Source organism: Mytilus edulis, chromosome 14 (genome assembly GCF_963676685.1).
Source record: "Mytilus edulis chromosome 14, xbMytEdul2.2, whole genome shotgun sequence".
In the NCBI taxonomy this organism is placed as follows: Eukaryota; Metazoa; Mollusca; class Bivalvia; order Mytilida; family Mytilidae; genus Mytilus; species Mytilus edulis.
In genome coordinates, this window is record NC_092357.1 from 22,894,567 (window position 1) to 22,916,442 (window position 21,876).

At 31.2% G+C, this 21,876-nt stretch overlaps 1 protein-coding gene across 1 annotated transcript in view; it reads left to right on the forward strand.

Annotated features, from left to right (window-relative positions):
• The first annotated feature begins 583 nt into the window (after positions 1-583).
• Positions 584-21,876, forward strand: part of LOC139502742 (innexin unc-9-like) — a 49,132-nt gene continuing 27,839 nt past the window's right edge. The window contains exon 1 of the mRNA XM_071292306.1: positions 584-816. Coding sequence (XP_071148407.1) covers positions 764-816 — 53 coding nt within the window. The 5' untranslated portion in view covers positions 584-763. The remainder of the gene's footprint in view (positions 817-21,876) is intronic.

Below are 21,876 nucleotides of genomic sequence, written 5' to 3' on the forward strand. Positions count from 1 at the left end.
TGTTTCCAATTCAGGTTATTTTCTGAAACCTCTTCCCCTACCAGAAAATCCCCCATTTCTAATTGTGTGTTTCGTTTTGTTTTTATCTTTTTCCAAGGCGTGTTTTTTTCGTAAATGATATTTCTCCTTTATCTTAATTGACAAACTTGAAGTATTGTTTTGTTTACATTAATGTGGGACAATATTACGTTAGAAGAATAGACTCAGAATCAACTTATATTGAGTAATATTTGAATTGATTATCAATACAGATAATCAAATATTAAAAATTAAAAATTTACCTCAATCGTCTTCCTCAGATAACAGAATTTATAATCTAAATTTGACCTTACAATTTTCCAGCATATCTGATTTTGATGAATGTATACATAGATATTAAATAAGATAAACGCCATTTAAATCAGAACAAAGAATATATTAGATTCGGCATATAAACGATCATAAAGAAAACTATTCAAGTACAAAAATTTAATATCTTAACTATATTAACCATAATGTTTAATTCTTTTCTGATACGTGCCAATTCCTGCTTTTGTGATCAATGATCCCGAACAAAGGGGATTCCCTCAAGACAAAAAACTATTGCAATACACATAGCTCAATCATCCATGAAGCAGTAGTGCCATCTGGCGGGAGAATTATGTTTAGCAAATTCTTATATACATAAAACAAACAGTGGAAGTAAAAGTTTGAAATGGATTGAGTTTTTTATATTTTTTTTCGTTTTAAGGACTAGTTAGTGATAATAAACTAAACTGCCAAAATGGGGAACGGTTTGTGTGTTGAGACGGGCAGTAATATGACCATTTTTGACTGGCAAGTACTTTCTGAGTGTATATAGAAGTGTAACTAACTTATGTGTGTTGTATTTAATTTTCTTTTTAAAAATCTAACTAACAATGGTCTCTTTCACGCATAGTTTTATAGCTGTATAACTCCACATATACAATTACACTGCAAATTTTAACGTGTAGTTTAAATGTTCTATTATTTATATAACTAACTTAAAAAGTACGAATTTATAGCACTCATATTCAATTTTTTAAGTTGTCAAAAATGCAGGTAGTATACAAAGCAATTTTGGTAAACAGGCAGTGGAAAATGATATTGAATATGTATTGTAAAAACATACTTAAAAACGCATTTATTCTGATATGAAAATGTCAAATGTACTGCACATGAAAAACCCTATTGAAAATAATTACTAATATCTAAAATAAATTCATAATATTCAGCATTGATCACGCCATAGTCTAGTCAAATTTTGCTTCTGTTATTTATTGAAAATTGTTTTGTTCATATTTAAAAGAAAAAAATATTTATTAAGTGACTTCTTCTATAAACAGTATTACGGAATTGATTTTTGTTCTGTTTGTTTAACCCCTTATTGAACACCTATACAGTTTTACTACAAGAGAAAAGACAAATTGACGGAGATATATTTTGAGATATAAAATAAATGAAATCGTTAAAAATATCTATAAAACTTCAAATAGCACATGTCCTTCTCAGTTATATATATATAAAAGAATGTATACGTTGAAACTTAACTATTTCAAGTAAAATGAATTAGAGAGAAAAATGAATGCAAGATTGTGCGACTGTAAACGTTTGAAATATTTCTTGTGCGATATGTGTAATGTTATTTAAAACGGTCTTTCTTTTATTTTGCCTTGTCTTTGATTTGTGTGGTGTTATGTAGACTGTTGTTTGTCTTTTCGCTTCAATTTTTTTGCCATGATTCGCCGGTCTCTATAAACTAATGAGTTTTGTTTTTCCCTTTTGGTATCTCCCGCCTCTTCTCTAATTTACTTCTTCATGCGAGGAGCCATAAAGAGTTTAATATTTCCACCTCTTTCAATAGGACAGAAGGGAGAGATAGACGAGATTTTAGCTGATTTAAAAAAAAACGAAATCTATTGAATCAATCAACAATTTAAACGTGTTTCAATATATAAACACACATTGTGTATGTGTTTTGCTCATTGTTAAAGGCCTTACAGTGAAATATAGTTGTTAATTTCTCTGTCATTTGTTCTCTTGTGGAGAGTTATCCAATTTAAAAAGGATAACACATCTTCATATTTCTACATATCATCTTACACAATTATTGATTGGGTGTTTTTGAAAATAAAATAAAAATGCAAAATAACTGATTATGTGCATCTTGTTCCTACAGTACATTGCTCCATTTTCAGGACAAATTCTCTTAGTGCAACCGAATACACGACTAACATGTCACAGAATAACCTCATCTAACCTCCGACATGTTACATATTTATAGAAATACATTCATTCATTGTTTCCTGATCTATGTTAGAACATCTGGTGTATATATCTACACAAGATTGTGTAATAAAGAATTCAAATGTTCAGATTGGATAAACATCATACTGCTATTACTGTGCTGATACGTGCAAAAGTTGTGAAATTATGACAAGATATAATATAGGGAAGCAAAATAAACATCACAACTGTATACATAATAGAAATCTATATCTCATACTTAGATCCGTGATAAAGTTGTACATTATAGATGTACATTGTATCTTTTGTTCCCGTTTTGAGAAAGAAAAAATAACTTCTTTTGAGTCAGTACAATAAAACAGTTTCCTCGGTCATGGCATAGTATTCCTTTCTTCTTTCACATTCTGTACCAGTTTCCTCTTACTAGACCATTTTATCTTCTTTCACATTCTGTACCATGCAGTTTCCTCTTACTAGACCATTTTATCTTCTTTCACATTCTGTACCAGTTTCCTCTAACTAGACCATTTTATCTGCAAAATATTGTTTGTATAGTTCTCTCAACTAAATTTACCCACCTACAATGTAATTGTTGTTTAATTACAGCATTATATTTATGATCAACAAACTAATTTATAGAATTCAGCGGGTTTTACTCATTGTTGAAGGCTGTATTGTGACCTTTAGTTGTTAAATTCTGTGTCATTTTGGTCTCTTATGGAGAGCTGTCTTATTGACAACGATGCCACATCTTCTTATTTCTATAAGCTAGTTCCCGGCAGACATCCATGCTTGTGTTCAATAGTTTTGAACGAAGCATTGAATGTTTAATTAATACACTACACATATTTTCTTACCTGCAATGGCTTAAGCATCTGGTGATCGTTAAAATAACGAAATCATGCTTGACAATAACACATGTACATAGGTTAAAATGTCTTGTCAGTGCACGTGTAAGACAAGTTCAAAGTGATAGGATGACACTATAGTATGCCGCTTAATTACATGCACGTGTCGTGATTAAGCCGTTCGATTGAGATTTAATTTGTTCCTTTAGATGATCCTCTATTCCTTGGAATGTAAATCTAGAAAAGGGTATAAAGGTCGGTTCCTGTGTACTGTGGGTATATAAAATTTACCTCAATTATTATGTAAGGCTTAAAGCAACAAGAGCAAAAAGCCAGACCAAGGCGTCCGCTGTTCAGCTGCTGTCGTTTATTGGTGTGGTTCATAGGTGTCTCGTTTTGTATTTAGATTTGAATCGTTTTACGCTGGTTATTTTGGGCCCCTTTTTTGGCTTGCTGTACGGTGTGAGTCAATGCTCTGAGTTGTAGCCCGTACTTTCAACTAGATTAATTGTTAACTTTTTATATACATTGTGATTTGGATGGAGAGTTGTCTCATTGCCCTGGTACTCATACCTTATATTCTTATTCATTCAGATCGTGGTATTTAGAATGTATATACAGTAGTAAAATGTTTTGTTATAAGCTCTGCATTTTTCAATTATGCAATCTACTGTTCTTGACATTGAAGGTTTGTTTATATAGCTTATATGGAAGATTAAAATCACAACGTGTCTGAAATCAGATCAATCGAAGTACTTCTTATGTTTACATGGGTTCTTAAGTTTTGGCAAACGTGTCCTATCTAGAATAATATCACCGTCTTGAATTGAGTTGTGCAATTTGATTTGCATGCATGTGTGCATTTATTTATATAATTGATTGCAAAAACATGAAAACACTCCAAGACAATAAAAAGTGTGTAAATGAAGTGTTTGAGGGAGGAATGTTTCTTTTTAAGTTTGTTTATGCATGTGATGGGCTTGAATATTCATGTGCAGATCTTAAGTGTCATGCACATAACATTATGTTATAACGTCAGCGACTGGATCTCTGTTTGAAAATTTATACGTGTTTCTCGTTTTTTATATAGATTAGACCGTTGGTTTTCCCGTTTGAATGGTTTTACACTATAGTAATTTTGGGGCCCTTCATAGCTTTTTGTTCGGTGTGAGCCAAGGCTCCGTGTTGAAGGCCGTACATTGACCTATACTGGTTTACTTTTATAAATTTGTTATTTGGATGGAGAGTTGTCTCATTGGCACTCACACCACATCTTCCTATATCTAAGGATGCGTTTTATTTACAAAACGCTAATACTCATTGATACTGTCAAGTTTTATATTCATGTCTTTTAAGCACATATGCAGTCGTAGTTTATAAGTCTGCTTTTTATAATTTTCTAAATAGGGTTGCTTAATGATTGCTACATACTACATGTTAAAAGTTGAAGGTGGCATTCCCAACCTAAACTCATAAAAATGCATTGTTTTCTTTTTATTAATTTGCCATCTTATTTCTCTCAGGTTGTCTTATTCAGTTATTTCTCGTCGTTGACATGTCCTTGAGAGATTTTATTCGTTGAAATAATGATTTTTGTTTTTCCCATGTATCTTATTCAAACGTTTTTCTTAGTAAAAGGCTACAAGTCATTGTTTGAATTGTGCACCTACGATCACCTGAAATATTTTAAAATGAAATTTGATCGCTAATCTCTCTGACCTCCTTTACCCGGATTTGAATTAAAAAAACTGAAAATTGTTACATGTAAAACAAACAAAAAGTAGTGTTTAAATTGTGTTGATAATCTTAAATTTATAATAGTCTGAAGTTCTTTGTATCCTATTTTAGGAACTATGGAAAGTACATTTAATAACAAATGTTGGACGGATATTCCGTCAAAAGAAAATGTTTTAGGTACATTTTGATTTTCATATTCATTTACCCCGGATATATTGAAACGTTCTACTAAACAAACTTCTGAATAAATTCAAATTTCATTCAATTTTTTCCTAAATAAATTTGCTGAAACCATAGAATATATATGTATTATCGATGTCTACAGTTTTTATTTGTATACTCTTGAATGGAATGGCTACTTTTCTCACTAATTAGCTAATATTTGTATACACCTGTTTACATAAATCAACACATCAATGAAGACAAGTAAATGTATATATCCTTTCAGTGAAGGAGAAAATAGGTATCAGGTTTTAAAATAGCTGTTTTCCTCTGTTATATTTTTTAATTACAAGCTATTTGCATAGAACTTGCGGACCAGTTTTCAGAGAATGAAAAGATTTTCATATAGCCTTCTCAACAAGTCAAATTGAATGAAGTCGTGAAATCTTGCACCTTCAGGCTGGTATTAACAAGAGTCCAGTATGCATTTTCATTCAATATCATTCGATATTCAAAACTGAGTGATATGCAGTATCTCGTTTTAGATCTAGTATCATCAAAGAGAGATTGTGATAGGGGGTGTTGTCGACATCTTTTGCCCTAAAAACAAAAGGGAAAAAGGGTGGGGGGGGGGGGGCACTGGTTCAGATCATTCAAATTTTCTCCCATTTACTGCATAAACTTCACCTGTCACAAGTTACTAAATTGAAAGAGTTTTTCTAATATAAATTTTCTTCAAATATAAAGGTTATATAATGAATTGTTATTGCTGTTACATGTACATTACATATATTTGGATATTATCAAACAAGCGTAAACAACGTTGGACGTTTTTGTTTCCATTTAACTCGACAGAATAAAGAATTTCATTTTTTGATACTGAATGTAGTTCAATTTTTACACATACCTTTCGAATTGTTAATATTTCGCCTCAACCTTATTCAACTCCAGGTATATAATATATTGTTGTTTGGTCTGAATGTGGTTGAAATATTTGCCACTGGACGTAATGCAAAGAATCTCATTTACGGGGCCGGCAACAGGGGTTGGAAAAAGGGAAAATACAGTCAACGAAAATATTGTTTTTGAGTGGAGAAGATCGATTCATAAAATAAATAAAAAGGGGGAAGAAGGCGGCGGGGGGGGGGGGGGGGGGGGGGGGGGGTAAAAAAAAAACTTGCATAAGGCTTCCTTGTTACAGAAGAAAATGAACAGTCTTTCCCCGAAAAGGTATCCTGTCAAAATCAATTAGTCGTCCTGTAACATGAGACACAAGAAGTGATTTTATGACGTAATATGTCAATTATTTTGGAAGGATGCATTTCCTTATAATTGCAAGGTACTGCAACTTTTTAAAACATCAAAGAGCATAAGAATTACCTCGCGTCTAGCTTCAATTTATTACAAAAACAATCTTTACGTTCATTATTATATTAATTCTATAAGCCAACGCACCATAATGTATCTTATTTCAACAATTCTTTGATCAAACCACGTGCTTTTTGTCGAAGTTTCATCAAACAAATTCAAACCTTCGCATCCCTGTCATCTCCACATTTGATTTTTACAACTTTCGACATGTGTGGATCATTATAAGAGTTGAGTGATTCATATTTTTTCAGTTGCCCATAAGCTCTTCAAGAAAACTGTTTTACTACATCGTTTATCGTCTGAGCGCGTGGCGGCACGCGTATAAAAGCTATAACGACTTCCAGTTGCAGACGACAGTGGAATTTACAAAATGCACGTGATGGATTTTGTTTATCAAAACTTATCTTAATGTTATTAACTGTAATTTAAGTGTACATGATGGCTTGCGTCTTTCGGTGCGTTGTTTTCAATCATAATTTTATTTCCGATAATTCAAACATTAAATATTTTTTTTCTTTAAATTTAAAAGTATCTGGTTGCAAGGGTAGCAATATATTTGTTTGAATACTTGTTTTGTTATGTGCTGCTATGTTTGAAACAAACATACTAGTTATGAGATATTATATTGAAAATAATAAAGAAACGACCATTAAACTTCAAAGGAAGGGGGATTTTTCTTCTTCTTAAAACATATCATGTTTTTTTTGGAAAGTTTTGGAAAGTTTTTTTTAACTTTGTTGATTGTTATTAAAAAATTCTTGCAGGGTCTTTTCATAATCTGTCGGATCTTACTGGATCTTACTGGAACTATTTTTGACAATAGAACCAATCATGTATGTAATGTTCGAATATTACTTCAATAAAAAATGAAGTATGTTTATTTTATGATAAAAGTGTAAAACTTCTATTGAAACAGCTTTTTATATCAAATTTGAACTAACACCGAACACAACACTTTTCACCTGTTTTGTGTCTTAGATTTGTCTATTCTATGGTGTAATTTGAATACATCGTCATACATCCATCACGGTGTGACGTAAAACTCCATTACTATATACAGAGAAAGATCAATGCAGACATAATATACTTTATACTAATCAATATGTTTATTGACTTTCTCTTGTCATTTACATGCATGTTTGTTGATCAAGATTTTTGTTGATTTTTTATCAGGAATCTCTTGCTTTTGTTAGTCTTTTGTGGTTTTTATTTTAATTTCAGTTCATTTTTATGTTTTGGAGTTTGTGTCTGACGTCCATTTTCATTGAACTAGTATATATTTAGCTTAGGGGCCAGCTGAAGGTCGCCATCGGGTGCAGGATACTCTCGCTGTGTTAAAGACTCTGTTTTTGGCATTCGGCTGTTTTCTACTCTTTGGTTGGGTTGACATTAGATGAATTTGACTATTTTATAAGTTCAGTTTTTGCAATTGGCTCTCCCACTGGTTTGGTTCTTATACATTTTGGTTTTTATATGTTCGGCTTTGAGTGTTCCCAATGAAGGCAAATCAAGAAAAAGCATTTCACTTGAATAAAATAAATGAAATTTTTAGTGTTATTTTCATTCTAATTTTTTTTCTGCAACACTCTTAAAACAGAAAGATTGTTATTACATTTATGCTGCATGGTTTAAAGTGGACAGGATTTGGTGAACAGTACTGAGATAAATAAGATTAAGTAAATTCCTGTTAAGTGTTCAGTCGCAAATATTACAGAGTTAAAATGAAATGGTTACAAGTAAAAAGGGCCATTTTACAATCTTCAACAATGAACAAAATCAGTTGCAATGCATAATTTAACCAATATTCCATTCGTTTATTTTCGAAATCCTACATTTATTATATGCTTGACCATAAGAAGATCAACTTGCTGAGAGACCCTACTTTTTCTACATTTTTTTAATTCTTTCCTTAGGCATTAGTATTTGCTTATTAATTTCGCGTAAACAATTGGTACGCATAGACTCGGTGAATTTGGAATTAATATATTTCCAGCCATATACATGTATATGGTTCTGATGTGTTTGTCTAAGGAAAGAACTTGGTTTTTTTTTGTATGAGAAAATCAATTAAGAATTGTTATTAAGTCAGTCTGTTTATATAGTATATATTTTAAGTAATGGTTGACCTATTGCTTAAATGGATTATGTTTCTTAACTCTTCTATAGGCAACGGTCATTTAAAAGTTTATTGACAATATGAGTATTAATTTGCTGACCCGTTTATATACGATCAAATGCTTTTACATGTAATTGCAATAAAATGACCCAACTTTTAGACGTACAATGTATATAAACAATGGCGAGTCAGATAAAAATAATAATATTTATAACCTTTCTTTAAATCATCCAATTAATTAAAGAACTATGTGTCAAGCTTCATTCTATCTAGACATAAAAAATGTTTGGTATTCATCCTCGTCTATTTTTTCTACACATTTTGGGATATCTTCCACTAAACGCCATTACAACCTGACCGTTTTGAGCTTACAATTGTTATCTTATTTGAATTTTGAATTTTGTATTTGCTATTTGTTGTATAAGCGTAAAAAAAGCTGTAACATTTAAAATGTTTAAGAGTCGCTGCAATCAATAAATACACGTTTTTGGAACAATGTGTTCTAAAGCAGTCGTTGCCGACTGACAATTTTTGAATCTCAAATTGGTCAGACTGTATACCTGTTGAATCCATTACTATCCCCAGTACCTGTTAACTACGGGTCATTAAAAAGCAGCGTTCTCACCTCTGGCTCTATGATATGCTATCTCTTAATAGTTTCACGCTATTTTGTGTTTATTTTTAACATCAGGTTCATTGCAGTATGTACCAACACAAAAAACCGTCAAATCAATTGTTCTTCTGGACGAAGGTGTTGATGTATTGTGTTGTTGATACATGTATGTGTTGTTTTTGTTTCAGGTTTCTTTGTTTTATTTTGATATTTTTATTGTCTTTGAATTGGTTCATAAAATAAACTGACAGTCACACGTATCAAATAATATGTTTATTTTTATTTCGGATTTCCCTTGGTTTTATATTATATTTCTATAGTCTTAAAATTTGTTCATCGAATATATTGACGCGCATCAAATGAGATGTTACACAATGTATACTTTTACGATATATGTTTATTTTAGTTTCGGATTTCTCTTGGTATTTTATATTGGTTTTATCGTTGTCTTTGAATTGGTTCATGGAGTATATTGACGTGCATCAAATGAGATGTAATACTTTTACGATATGTTTATTTTTATTTCGAAGTTCTCTTGGTTTTATATTTGTATATCTATATGTCTGGTTCATCGAGCATATTGACGCGCATCATATATAAGTTGTTATACGTTTACGTTGTTTATTTTTATATTCGATTTCTTATGGTTTGTATTTTTATTTTTATTGTCTTTGAATTGGTTCATGGAATTCATATTGACGCGCAACAAATCAGATGTTATACTTTAACGATAGGCATGTTTTTATTTCGGATGGTTTTCTCTTGGTATTTCATGTCTTTGAATTGGTTAATCGAATGCATTGACGCATCAAATGAGATCTTATATTTTGAAGATATGTTTATTTTTATTTCGGATTTCTCTTGGTTTATATTGGTATTTCTATTGTCTTTGAATTGGTTCATGGAATATATTTACACGCATCAAATGTGATGTTATATTTTTAAGATAATTATGTTTATTTTTATTTCCGATTTATCTTGGTTTTATATTGGTATTTCTGTATATATAGTCTTTAAATTGGTTCATTGGGTATGTTGATGCATATCATGAATATTTTTTGTTTCGGATTTCTCTTAGTTTAATATTCATACTTATAGAATCTATAATGAACGTTTTATCGACTATACTTTGGTAAAAAATAAGGTGAATAGGATTTCTTGCTTCAGGTTTCTCTTGCTTTTATATTCTATATTCTTCAAATGTTTGAGACATTGAAAAAATATTGTACTAATAATGAGTATTTTTTGGTTTTAAATTGTTCTTGATTTTATATTGTAACTGCTATAGTCCTAGTATATTGGATCGAATATATTTAAGCTAAAATATTATTCTTTTTCCCTTTTCTTTCGTTTGAATAGTATCACTGTTCTGTACCTTTGCTTTTAGAAAAATTCCCTATTTGAGAAAGTTTAATTCATGTCCCAAACAGGGCTTTTCCTTGAACGTTTAGAACCACTAGATATTTACACGTGAAAATTTCAGTCTGTCTTTATCATGCAAAATCCTCTATTTATGCGAGGCAAACCATTATATCGTTTCATTACACCATTGACGTAAGGAGTACATTAAAACAAGATGTTGAAATCAGCTTGACCTTTTTGAACAATTCATAAGATATGATAGAAGACGTCTGTTTTGTATTCTCTGTAATTACATATTGATGAGGCTATAGCTGTTTGATTCGGTTCTTCTTTCGCTGAGGCTTTTATCTCTTGCATTTGAACCAGTGACGAATGAAATATTTAAGTGATCAATGCATAAACACAATGAAAGAGCCTTGACACGTTTCGTATTGCAATCATTAAAGTAATTTTCACTCAAGTAGATTATTCCAATAAAACGGAAGTATATGGGTTTTTTTTTTCTCATGCAATTAATGTTCTTGAGTTGTTATTGCAAATTTCATATGTAAAAACGTTGTTCTTTTGAAGTACACAAGTTCAACAAAAGACGTCATCTGTTAGCAATATGTTAAGGGTGAAATAAAGCAAATGAAAAGAAAGAACGATAAAGAAAGAAAGAAACATTTTTTTTCAAATTGTGTTTCAAAATACCATTAAATCACTACGTAATTGAATTCTATCATACAGTGTATCATTCGTAAAACGCACGTTCTAAAGGTACATTTGAAATGACGCAAATTGATATAATCGATAGAAATGTGTTGCAGGTCATACACAATCGATAGATATTGAATGATATCGTTTGAATTGTTTTACATTGTCATATCGGGGCCTTCTATAGCTGACTATGCGGTATGGACTCTGCTTATTGTTGAAGGCCGTACGGTGACCTATAGTTGTTAATGTCTGTGTCATTTCGGTGTCTCGTGGACAGTTGTCTCATTGGCAATCATACCACATCTTCATTTTTATATTATATCGATTCAATAGTTATTTAATTATTTGACACGAATCGATATTTATTGAATGTTCTGACATCGACTTGATTGTCATTGAATAACCTTACACCGACTTCATACTTATTGAATGAAGGACATCAACTCAGTAGTCATTTTTGAAATTGATCTGACATCAATTCGATAGTTATAGAATGGTCTGATATCGATTCAATAGTTATAAAGTATTGAATGATCTTATATCGATTTGATAGTTATTGAATGCTCTGACATGAACTCTATATTTATTGAATGATCTGACAAGAATTCGATATTAATTAATAATCGTCATCGATTCGATAGTTATTTAATAATCTGACATTGACTCGATAGTTATTGAAGATTTTACTATGATTCGATAGTTAATAAATAATCTGACCTGACATTGACTTGATATTCATTGAATGATTTGATTTCGACTCGATAGTTTTTGAATGATTTGACATCAATTCGATACTTATACATTGCTATCACACCGATTTGGTAGACTAGTTATTTAATGATGTGACATCGTCTCAATAGATAATGAATGATCTGATATCGATTAGATATTCATTGAATGGTCTGACATTGACTCGATAGTTATAGAATGGTCTGACATCAATTCAATACTTACTGAACATTCTGACATCGATGGTGTAGGCATTATATGATCTGACATCGACTCGATTAGTTATTGAATGGTCAAATATCGAGCAAATAGGTTTTGAATGGCTTTATTGAATGGTCTGATACCGCCTCGTTATAATAAAGAATTTGACATCAACCTCAATATTGATTGAATGATCTGACATGAACTATAAACCCGATAGTTATTCATTGAACTGACATCAACCTGATGGTATTGAATAATCTGATATCGACTCGATATTTTTACAGTGGTCGTCAATCGATTTGTTAGTTATTAGATGATCTGACATCGTCTCGATAGATATTTAAGGATCTGATAACGACTCGATATATCATGATCAGACGAGATCAACGATAAAGAAAAGAATGTATGAAATGCTTCCTCTGTCGTCTGCTGTCTACAATATTGATAACTAATCGAGCTGTTCCTACTGTTTTTAATCGCTTCATTCACTTTTGATGTTTTAATAATATGATGTCAAGGTCATTGGAAATATATGATATTGTTAATGATATATAATTGTTTGATGGGACCAGTAGGGAGGAAATGAAGATAACGATCATATCAGATGTTGTGTTAAGTAGATGTCTGTTTTTTAATGGACAAGGGTCAGTGAACTTCATATATATATGCTTCTCATAAGTGTCATCAATGAAAATATGTGCACGTGTGTTTATGTCCGTTAGCTTACATCGAAACTGTATAAATTTCTTCCAAATACTTATAAACTGCTTGGATAACTCTCTATCTAAGAAGATAAGGAGATGCGATATGTTTTATTAAAACAATTCTATGACAGATATTTTACCTGTTTTGTAAAGAGCTTAAAACCGACTCAAACTGTACATTTTGTAATACATGTACTTGCTAATATATTTTTGATATTATACATCAAATATTTGCCACTGAACGTGCAATAAGCAACAGACAATCAATCATTCACTGTGCATGGTATGGTGCTCATTTCAACCTGCATGTGCCTATTCAAAGACCAATTCTCTTAATGCCAGGTTTGGAGTTGTCTGTCTAAGTTATCGTTTAAATATAAATGTGATTTACCCATGAATTTTTCAAGTTTTTTTCTGGGTTGATACCGCTGCGGGTGGAATGGTAGTTTTCTAGTGTATAAAACCTCGGAAATAATTACTATTAGTAATTTGGTACTGACATCATTTATAGCATACCTTTATTGAATTGTTCGTTAATATTGAGACATATTTAAGGACAAATTAAAGGTCTCATCTCGCTTAGGCAAGTTGTGCCTTCTAGCATATACCCGTATCAAATATTTATACACCCTTGGCTTTCAACAGTTTCGGTTTAAACTCAGGGTCAATTCAGAAAAGTACAAAACTAACAAAGCACTATTTTCATTGTTTTACATTCTATTTTGAAAAGATAATCATGTGTTTGTTCCAAGAAACAATTGTTAGAATGCTTTAAGTAATATTACATAATGTTTTGTCTTCAGCTCATTAGTTACTTCTAAAACATAAAAGTCTTCTTGTACAGAGTCTGTCAATTAAGTATCTGAACTCTCATTAACCGCAAATTCTCAAAATATTCAGACAGGTACATAAATTAGCAAGTGCGTCATTAAAGAGGCTTCAACTGTTTTTTGGAGTAGTTCTCTAATTATCATCTTCATGGCATCTTTCTAATAACGACTCATTAGATTCAAGAATAAATCGTCCAAGTTCATTCCAAGAGTGTGACTTGGGGATCAAAATGAGGTTTTCATACGACCCGTAGTAAAATAATGTTATGAATCTCAAATTGGTCAGACTGTATACCTGCAGAATCTATTACTATCCCCAGTACCTAACTACGGATCATTAAAAAGCAGCGTTCTCACCTTTGCTCTATGGTGTGAGTATGAGTGAGGAACAGAAATATAGCCACTTCGGTCTTCTTCCGACTGGTAGTAAAACCCTTGCCGAAGTGGGACTTCTGTTTAGCTGTATGTGATGTACAAGTACTCAGCCACGTCCGATCAGAATGCGGACGTTAAGTCCGATGACTCATGTAAAGAGAGTACGACGCTCTCTGTACATTAATAATACTTCAACAACTCACGTGGGGTCTGTAGGTGTCCTGTCGCAAAGGAAAATGTATGTCTCTATCACGTTCATCCTAATTTTCCAGTTGAAGTCCAAATCTCGCCGACCTTCAGCACGGATGGGTTCTATTGATATTAATCTGCCTATTGTTTTCATTGTTAGGGAGCTACCATTTGATTTTTAGGGGGGGGGGGGGGGGGCTAGGATGAAAAATTTTGTCCTGCATTTTTTTTTTTAGTTGTAATCTCTGTCCTGCCTTTTTATTTTTCACTCTATTCAGTCCTGCCTTTTTTTTTTAGTTTATCCTGCCTTTTTTTTACTCAAAATTCCTGTCCTGCCTATTTTTTTCAAATTTCATCCTAGCCCCCCCCCACCTATAAAAATCAAATGGTAGCTCCCTTAATTTGTTTTCGTCCTGAACATGCATGCAATATTTGCCACTGGATGTTCAGTAACTTATAATCTAGAATTTCTATTAACTGAAGGTCAAATATGAATAAAATAAGCTCAGAGAAAGGTCTTTTAAAAATACTCTGCGACTATATTCACCGGTTGCATATTATATATTTCATTTGACGGACCAGTCAGTTTGAAATGTATATTGAAGTTGATGGCTTATTAAGATATCACTTATTCATAAACATTTACATGTAAGATTGGGAATTTGCATTCACTAGAAGATGCCCTGTCCTTGAACATCTATATACTTATATTAATGTTTTTAAATTACTATTATTTGACAAAATTGGTTGTCTTAATATTTTATTAAAGTATACTATGTTGATAAACATTATACAAATATCAAAATGTGGAAAACAATCACAGATATTAGACATAAACACTATTAGATATATTTTACAGAAGTACTAATCTTTAATCGACTAGAAAACCGGTCAGAAATTTGATTAATCACAACATTATCTTAAGTTTTATTGCCTTGATGGCTAATAAAATGGAAAAAAAATGGGCAGAGGAATGCTTGTGCCTGATTTGATTTACAGGTATTTCATATTTCATAAACAAATAAATAAATATATTAATTTGTTTTCAATTGGTTTGATGTCTTAACTAAAGGCAGTTACGTAATTTTAGTTGGCGATGATTATTCACATAACACTAAATCAATATTTTTTCCAATCTTTTATATTATTGTTAGATTCTTTAGGATGAAAAAAAATATTTGTTAATAATCCAATGGTATGTTGTACTTTACATTCAGATCACACGTGATTTTTCGTTGCTATGCATCTTTGTTCAAACTAAATCGGAAAACTTAGAAGGACTTTGCTTCTCTCAATCTGAAATCGGCCGAGTTATTACAAATTTGTTCAACCTATGCCCTTTTCTCGCTGTTGGCTCACGTATTTCTTTGTGTTCGTATTTTTGTTGTTTGATACCTCGTGTTGTTAGATTGCGAAGTTGTATACATAGACCCGAGGTGATTCTGAGCTCTTCTTACGGTTTGGGTTGATATCCATAAACCCTCATGTATTCATCCTTTTAAAGAGGCTTTTTTTCCTCTTAAGTTCACCAAATACATGTATGTATTTTCATATTTAACCGTAAGTCATATTTCAAACGAAACTGTTTTAGAACCATGGACAAGAGGAGAGGCTTTATATGATTTATGTCCCTGATATATGTATTCTCAATGCAAATTAATCGATGACGAATATGGAATAATTTAGGAGGACAACGTTCTTTTTTAGAACAAAAATAATTTTTTGTTCTGTTTATGGTAATTTCATGAGGGTCAGGGTGAGGTTTATAGAATAATGAATAAACGACGAAAGGTTAAGAATATAGGCAATAACAATAAAGAATAGAGAATAGTAGGGAATAATAAGTGCTACGAGAATAATGGGCAATATGGTAAAAAAAAAGAGAGAAAGATGTTATACAAAATAAAGAAATGAACTACCCGGCCCCATCCTTTCATCCTCTTTTATGTTCCATGCGTAGATAATATCAATGGTAATATTCTATGTAAAAACATAAATGTCTGTCTGTATCTAAAAAATTAAAACAAAACAAAGAGCAAAGAGTTTATATATTTGTAACGTAAAACGGACATCTGTTAATGAAGTCCTCAGTCATTTATGTGTGGGGGTTAACTCTTTAAGAGACTATGTCTGAAATTCAAATACCAACAAGAACCTTTGATAATTATTAATACCTTATTGCACAAAAACTGTATACTTTACCTAATTAAATGTACTGATAGCATCTTTATACCGTAGGTTGACATAGGTTCATGTTACATTACAATTAACCTTGAGTGATCTCATTTAAATAGTATGTCATAGGATTGATAGAGTCTTGTATTGTTGGACCGAAGATGAGATTGAAATATCAAAACTTAGTCACGCACATTAGTTTAAAGAGGTAAACATAATTATGTATAAATGAGAAAGATCATCTAATTAAAATAAAATATAGATCAGAGCGTTTAGAATTTATATTACCCCATAGCCGTGGAAATTGAACAATTAGGGGTGATTGCTAACTGCTTGTACATGTAAAGTAGAGAAAACTTAAATGGTCCTAGAGACTTTCTTTCATATACTATGTTGCATATTATTAATCTAATATTTTGAAGGATTAGTGATACGTTAAGACTTCATTATATGTTCGTTTGTACTTATTCAGTTTACACGTCAATTGATCTTGTGTTACGCTTTTCGTAGTCAAAAGCAGTATATTGCAATGGGGATGCAGCTTGTTACTAAAATACATCGCCAATTTTACATTGTTCGTGCAATAGTCGTGATTGATTGATAATATACCAATTGTAGCCTTTGGTTGAGGTCAATACGAAAATATGTCGACCTAGAGAAGCATATCGACCTTGGACTTTGTCCCCAGTCAATATGATTCTCTTGTGTCGATATAACCCCGTATCAACTTCATAAAGAGGCTTTATTCCTCATATAGAGGCTTTAATTGTGCAATATGTCCTATCCATCCCAACGCTATAAAAAGTTTTCACCGCCACTGTATTGACTTTATATTTACATGAAAGAATTCAATCTGATCGTTCAACCTGCAGTCTGTCAGCAAGCATTCTCGTAATTATCATGAACTAATGATTGCACAGTTTTTTTTCTATAAGATGAAAGAAACGAAACATTAACGGTGCTCTGAACACACATATAGTATTGAATATATGTTTGGTTATCTGTTGATTCCAGCTGTGTTGTATATAATGCAAGAAATTTTTGATGGAAAAAAGTAAAATAACAAAAATACCGAACTCTTAGGATAATTCTTTACAGAAAGACATTTATTAAATCAAAAACTCAAAAACATCAAACGAATGGGACAACTGTAACATTCCTGACTAGGTGCGAGCCTTTTCGGATCTAGAAAACGCCTTTTTCAGTTAGCTAAACCTCTCACTTGTATAGACCACAATGTGTGAAAAAAAGGAAACAGACAAAATAAGTATATTTTTTTTAAAGATTTTGGTGTAATAAGGGAAACAAATTCAAACAATTATGTTCTTTGTTGTTTGTTTTTTTGTTGTTGTTTTTTTCGGGGGGGGGGGGGGGGGGGGCATTATACTTATACGAACTGACGAAGACATTAATTCAATTGGCACATAATAGGTTAAAACAAAACAAGAGTAAATGGTAGCTCCCGTAGCAATCATACCACATCTTATTCTATTTTAATTTGCAGTGTTGTAAAGAGGTTATATAAACTGAAGTCAAGGCAAAATAGTATGGCTATTTGAAAACATTCTTTATTCTACTTGGACTTGAACTTTGTATTTAGAAAGAAGTTAAGAATTTTCACAATGTAGAGGATAAATATTTATGTGAATCACACTCAGAAAACATATGTAGTCAAGTAGGATAAAAAAGGATTATAAATACCAGTTGTTTAGTATGATCCCATCTCGATAAACTAAATATTTACATATCATATATTTTTGCAATCCAGTTATTAAAGAATTATTTATGACAAAAAGTTAATCGGTATTGGAAAATACATTTAAAGGTTTTAATTCTAATGGTTTTCAGGTTCAATTAAGAAGAAACTATTGTATGTAATGATAATAATATAGATCAAGGCGGCAAATTTAAGATATAATGGAAAATTTAAAAAGCGATTTATTAAATTACTTGAGAAAAGAATTGAATAAATATATAAGGACACATTAACATGAACACACATGTATAGCATACCAAGTGTTAATAATGATCCGTGTGCTTTCCTTAATCATCAACGTTAGCAGTGATCAGTTCATCGTCACAGATTTATGTATATATATATATTCCCACTTTCTTAGTTTAGGGCACAGTGGGGTTGTCTGATTATTTCCTTATTTTTTATTTGTAAAACTAACTGCTCTAAAAGAGAAACAGTAGGTCCAAACATTTTAATATAATAATGTAATTATGAAATTGAAACTCTTCTATGGTTTTATCCAAATCGTTGGGGGAGATGGAGGGTGTCCCATAACAAATCATAAATTTAAAAAAAAAAAAAAAAAAAAAAAAAAAAAAAAAAAAAATTAAATAAATAATTTGGGAACGTGGTTTATGAATGTTTTACTCTAAAAATTGTTGTTAGTTTAATTTGTCTTGAGTTCGTACCTGGCTAGAATATATATCATGTTTTTCAAACCTTACAAAAGCTGTGTATACATGTATATCTATTTATGCTAAAACCAATTTTGATGTTTACATAATAATCATAAAGAATGTATACTTATCCAACAAAATAACTCAGATTTGAGAAATATCAATGCATATTTATTTCTGTACATTAAGGGCCAATATTTGTTTGAAATGTTTGAAAGCTTTACAAAATTACTTGTAAATGTTGCTTTTGTCCTTAGTTCTAAAGGAAAATATTCAAACTTAAGACCTTTGTGAAAAAAAATCAATAATATGTGTTTTGGATCGAAATAGATAATAGTTATAAATCATTGCTCTTTGCACAAGTCCATTGAACCGCTAAAATCATACCATAATAGACCCATTATGGTTATGGACTTAAAATAAGGTCAGCCATTGGAAAATTTAAAAGCATGGTTGATTAAATGTTTACTTATTCTCAAAGACGACAAACGACCTGAAACAATAACATTCAAATTTGTGTATTTGTTAATTTTAAGAAAAATCGTAATATTGCAAATAACCAGGTTCAATAGCTTGAAAGGGGGTCTTAACGATGTTTACAGAAATCAGAATAATAGGCAAGAAAGTTAAAAAGAATAGAGAATTATGGGATAATCGAATAGGAAGAATAAGCAATAACGGACAAAAAATAAGAATTAGGAAAAATTGGCCAAACAGAGTAAAATATCCTTAAAAAACGAAGACCTCTTATCCCCGGCCCCTATTCCGATCCTCATCTAAGTTTCATTTATATATTTAAATAAAGCAATATTTGAAATACTTCGATTATCTTAGCATATCTGATGATGGTTATTCTAAAAACACGTGTCGTTGTTCTTTAAAGGTAATTAAAACGTATATTTGTGGAAAATTGTTACAAATAATGTACGAACTGACTAAACGGTATTGTTTTTTTTTCATTGTTAAAGGCCGTACAATTAACTATACTTGTTTATATCCATGTCAAAGTTATCTCATTGGCAGTTATTAATCAGTTATATCACATCATCTTATTTTTTTTTATATTAAGAAAATAACATCAAAACATTAAATTTCTGTTAAATATCAATATTTCAAGATAATCACACAACATTTTGTTGCCAAGAAGAAGTACTTTTGTTTTTATCTTATCATACTCCTTAGACTGATACCACGCTATGAAGTATATACCTCAGCAAACTAATTACTACAAATAAATTTTAAAATAGTTTGATTGAAGGTATCAATTGCTTTAGATGCTAAATTTAACCAATTTGCGTAAAACTTTGTTTTGACGAATGTATACATGTGTTATCGCGATGTATAAGATAATTTTTAAAACTTGGTTCAGCAAAAAAAAAAAAAAAAAAAAAATTATCAATGCTACTTACATACATATAGACACAGATGCTTAGGACATGTGGAAATTAGATAACATGTTAAAATAAATGAAAGAACAACATGAGTACAGATACTAGTATATATTTTTAAACAGTTATAGCGAAGATCTGTTTGGCAAACTGAATTGTATCTATGCATGGATCAAATGAAATATAGGATATAAATAAAGGCAACAGTAGTATATCGCTGTTCAAACTCATAAATCCATGGACAAAAAACAAAATCGGGGTAACAAACTAAAACTGACGGAAACGCATAAATATAAGAAGAAAACAACGACACAACACTACAATGTAACTAACACACACAGAAACGGACCAAGCATCAGACAAAATCCCACGAGAATAACAAATATAACATCAAAACCAAATACATGAAAAAAGACAATATAACAATATAACACGAACCTTAATGTTCACTCTGTTGTCCTTGTAGCTACTTCATTTATATTTCTTGAGGGTTCAAATTAGAAAGCAGATGGAAAGATCGACCACTGTAAAATGTATCAATATTTAAAGTTTTTTTTACCTTTTCATTTACAACCTCAATAAGATAGCGAAATCATAAACAAAAACACAACTTTTAGAGGTAATATGCATCTTGAGTCTATCCCTAGCTAATAGTAAAAAGAAGAAGGAAGAGCCAAATTGACAATTTCAATAATAACACTATGAACAATACAAAAACTACGAAAACAAAATTCAACAATGACAAAAAATTAATCAGAAAAGCAAAGATTGCGCAACTATCCAACGAAAACAGACTTCCGGTAAGCAGTACCTTCTCCAAATGTAGAACCCGTCGTGTCATTCGAGGAGGTAAATTCTAGTGATAAGTACACATCATTTATATTACAACCAGAGTGTTCATTCCATATGTCTAGCTCTAGATCACCTCTAGTAAATTAACTGTGAATAAGTGAAACAGATAATACCAAAGACAGTGCTGTTTACCACAAATTTTCAAGATGACAAAAATATAAAGATATCATAAGAATCAACAACTAGCAAATTCATGGCATAGGACACCAGTATTAACGTGTACTTGGGTAACCCTATTTTTTTTTATTCATCTAAAACTGAACCCATTTTTTTTTTGGTGTGTGATCGGATAAAGCGCCAAACCTACTGTACTAATTTTACGTTCAGCCATTTTTTTCACAGATTATGAAAGACTTAAATGAATCATTTGTCTAAATCTAATATCAAATCTCATTTGCTTATAAGAATTCAATATTAAAATTTGACTGAATAACTCATGCCTATTCATACTGTTGTCCTTGTAGCTACTTCATTTATATTTCTTGAAGGTTCAAATTAGAAAGCAAATGGAAAGATCGACCACTGTAAAATGTATCAATATTTAAAGTTTTTTTACCTTTTCATTTACAAATACATTACTTTAAAACTTCGCTTAGATAAACAAATATTGACATAGAACTAATAGTGTCTTTTTGTTTAGAAGAATTGTTTCTAAAAGTGCCTTCTAGCTATTGTTCTGTGTATAAAGATACAGAATAGCTCTTTGTAATCGAAAAATCGAATACGCTATAATTATCTAATTCCGTAAGAGTAAAAATGGACGACGGAAAGGGTTTTTATTTTTTCGAATTTCTGTAAAATGCGAGCTCGGGAAGTGTATGGCCACGGCGAAGGAACATTAAAACCGAAAACAAGGTTCGTGT